Source organism: Nematolebias whitei, chromosome 12, assembly GCF_014905685.2.
Source record: "Nematolebias whitei isolate Nwh7 chromosome 12, NemWhi1, whole genome shotgun sequence".
NCBI lineage: Eukaryota > Metazoa > Chordata > Actinopteri > Cyprinodontiformes > Rivulidae > Nematolebias > Nematolebias whitei.
The window spans coordinates 48482933-48485702 of NC_056509.1; the positions used below are offsets into that span (position 1 = coordinate 48482933).

General features: G+C 44.7%; 1 protein-coding gene across 1 annotated transcript in view; it reads right to left on the reverse strand.

The window, feature by feature from the left end:
- The window catches only part of senp6a (SUMO specific peptidase 6a), a gene marked incomplete in the record, with an annotated part of 27391 nt that overhangs the window by 4883 nt on the left and 19738 nt on the right, over window positions 1–2770 (reverse strand). Inside the window, 2 exon segments of the mRNA XM_037685678.1 lie at window positions 2128–2250; window positions 2324–2440. Coding sequence (XP_037541606.1) covers window positions 2128–2250; window positions 2324–2440 — 240 coding nt within the window.

Consider the following 2770-nt stretch of genomic DNA (forward strand, 5'->3'; position numbering starts at 1 on the left):
GTGGGGCGCTCATCTCGTCCAAATTTGGACGAGATGAGCGCCCCACCATGGTGAGTTATCTACTTGATGCTTTAACGAGGCTCTGCTCTGACTAGTCGTCAGCTCGTAGGGGCGGAGCCACAGACTTTCAGCTCCCGTCTTTACTCGATATTTCAACCATCGCATCGCCTCAATCAAGCATTACACAAATTATCTAGTAGAAATATTAAGAGTTGTTGCAGAATTTTGGTTAGAGGTTATGGACTTATGGATGTAACATTCAATTCAATTCAGTTTATTTCTAAAGCGCCAAATCACAACAAAGTTGTCTCAGGGACTTTACAGGAACATTCACATAAAAGACAATTAGTAAAGTTCTCTAAGAATCCAGCAGACAAGTTGAATCCTGTGAATATGTGTTCTTCTTTCCCTTAAACAAACGGCCTGATCCTACGCATGGACTGGATCTGTGAAGGCCAGGAGGGCCGTGTGAGACTGCAGCTGGCTTCCAGGACACCCACTGAAACCAGGACACTTACTGAAACCAGGACACCTACTGAAACCAAGACACCCACTGAAACCAGGACACCCACTGAAACCAGGACACCCACTGAAACCAGGACACCCACTGAAACCTTGTCAAGCTGACGGGGACATAAAAACCAGAAAATCTTTGGACCGAGCTTCATGGTGTGAACCGTTACAATATCTGTCCTTGCAAGTAAAACTTTGCCGGAGATAAACCTTCACCTGCTGCGAGTGTGTGTGGTTCCTTTGAATAAACATCTTTAAAGTGGGCCTGTCACGATAACAAATGTTGCTGGTCGATTAATTGTCTCAGAAATTATTGCGATAAGCGATAATATTGTTTGAAATTTGACAATAATTAATTGTCAAAGTTTAGAAGAAATGATTTGTTTGGAGTGTAGTACCTTTTTTGACCACCTGATGGCAGTATAAGACTGTTTGAACCAAAGGATGGACAGTTGAGCAGGTGTCTCTAAGAAAAATGGGAGGGAGGCCCCTTGATGTGACGTGGTGACATGGTGGACGCTCGGTGTGGTTTGAGCTCTTTAGCATTTCTCACACAAAGCTTTTAATTTTAAAAAAATCAGTAAACAAGTTCTCAGCTTCTTTTTGCAGAGAAAAACAACTTTTTGCACAAAGTCACGAGTTTCAACTGTGAAGTTTGGAGCTTCAACAAGACGGAGGTTTTTTCCTGAGGTCGGCCTGTTAGCTTAGCTCGTAGCATAGCTTCTCAGCTGAGCTGCTTTTAACGTCCAAAAACGTGATTTTGGACGTTAAAACAGATTTTAAAGAGAAAAGAGAGCGAGAGGGGTCAGTGAAGAACCGGAGTTGAGCCTTTTGTCGTCCAGTGTCTTCAGTAGAAAGAGACACGAAGAAACGATAAAGCTGATAAATTATAACGAGGTTGATAATTTTCATTTATCATGTGATTAATTGATCAATTGATTTATTGTTTATCGTGACAGGCCTACTTTAAAGTGTTTTCATCTAACAACAGTCCTGCTGAGGTTGAGCCCAGGCTGCTCAGGAAGTGCTACAGCCGACTGCTGCTGCTGCAAACAACCACAGAACGATGGAGGTCTTTGAAGTCCTGTTTCCATGATCTGCGGCTGTTTCCAGAGGAAGGGATCCACTTTGGTCCTGACTGCGTTAGGACTAGCCTTTAGCTCATCAGTTCTGTCAGATTTTAACTCTTTCTCCAAACAGACATGGCTCAAATCTCTGCCTGCAGGTAAGATGTTCCAGAGTCTCTGCCGAGGCACTCAGCTACATTAAACACCTTTACATTTAAGGCCAACGAGTCATTTCAGACTGAATCAACAGAACTGACCAGGTCAAAGGTCAAAGGTCAAAGTGTCAGCCCGACAGTTGAAAACAAGACGACTGACCCAACCAGCCACGGCAGGAACTGGTTTTCCTTCGACGCTGGTAAACCACCGGGTGAAAACAGGTGACTTACGACTCGTTGATGGGAACAAAGATGAAGTCCTTCTGGAACAGGTCCACGTGTCGAGTCCACGTCTTCACCCTGTTGTGCTTCCTCTTCTGGATTCTGGAGAACAAACGAAAGTCGAGTAAGAAAAGTCAACGTAAGTGTAAATGAGTTGTGGTGGGACTCACGGCAGGCTGGTGGTGTCCGGGCCGCTCCTGCGCTCCCTCTGGTTCAGACGTTTGTAGAAAAACGAGCTGAACACGTGGATTCTTTGTGCGTCTTCTTTTTTCAATTTTTCCAAAACTAAATATCTAGAAGAACAAAGTCTTGTGTTTTTAATCTCAATTCCAATTCATGCATCAGCCCAACGTGACCAATACTCACTTTAAATAAAAGTCTATGATGACGTCGTTCAGGAACTCTCCGTCGTTAAGGCAGTGAAGGTCTTCATTAGTGACCGATATCCCCCCTTTGGCTGGAGGGGGGGGGTACATCATCAACCTGGAAGTTACACACATGACTTCACCTGGACATCCTGCTCGTGTGTGTGAGACCCGCAGCTTTCCACAGACGTCCTCCACAGTAAATACAGCGCATCACTGGATTTTGATTGATAAACTGTTTTAATGCACAGAAATGCTCGACCAGGGACTGGAGTTAGTTACAGCTCTCCACTCTTTGTGCAACGCATCAGTGACGACGTGTTCTGGTCCGTTTGTGTGCATCGTCCCTGTCAACCCAACTAATCGCTCTCAGGACATCATTACCTGCAGTATTCCCTCAGTGAGGACTGAACTAGACAAAAGGACCTTCTCCTACTCCGCTCCTGTT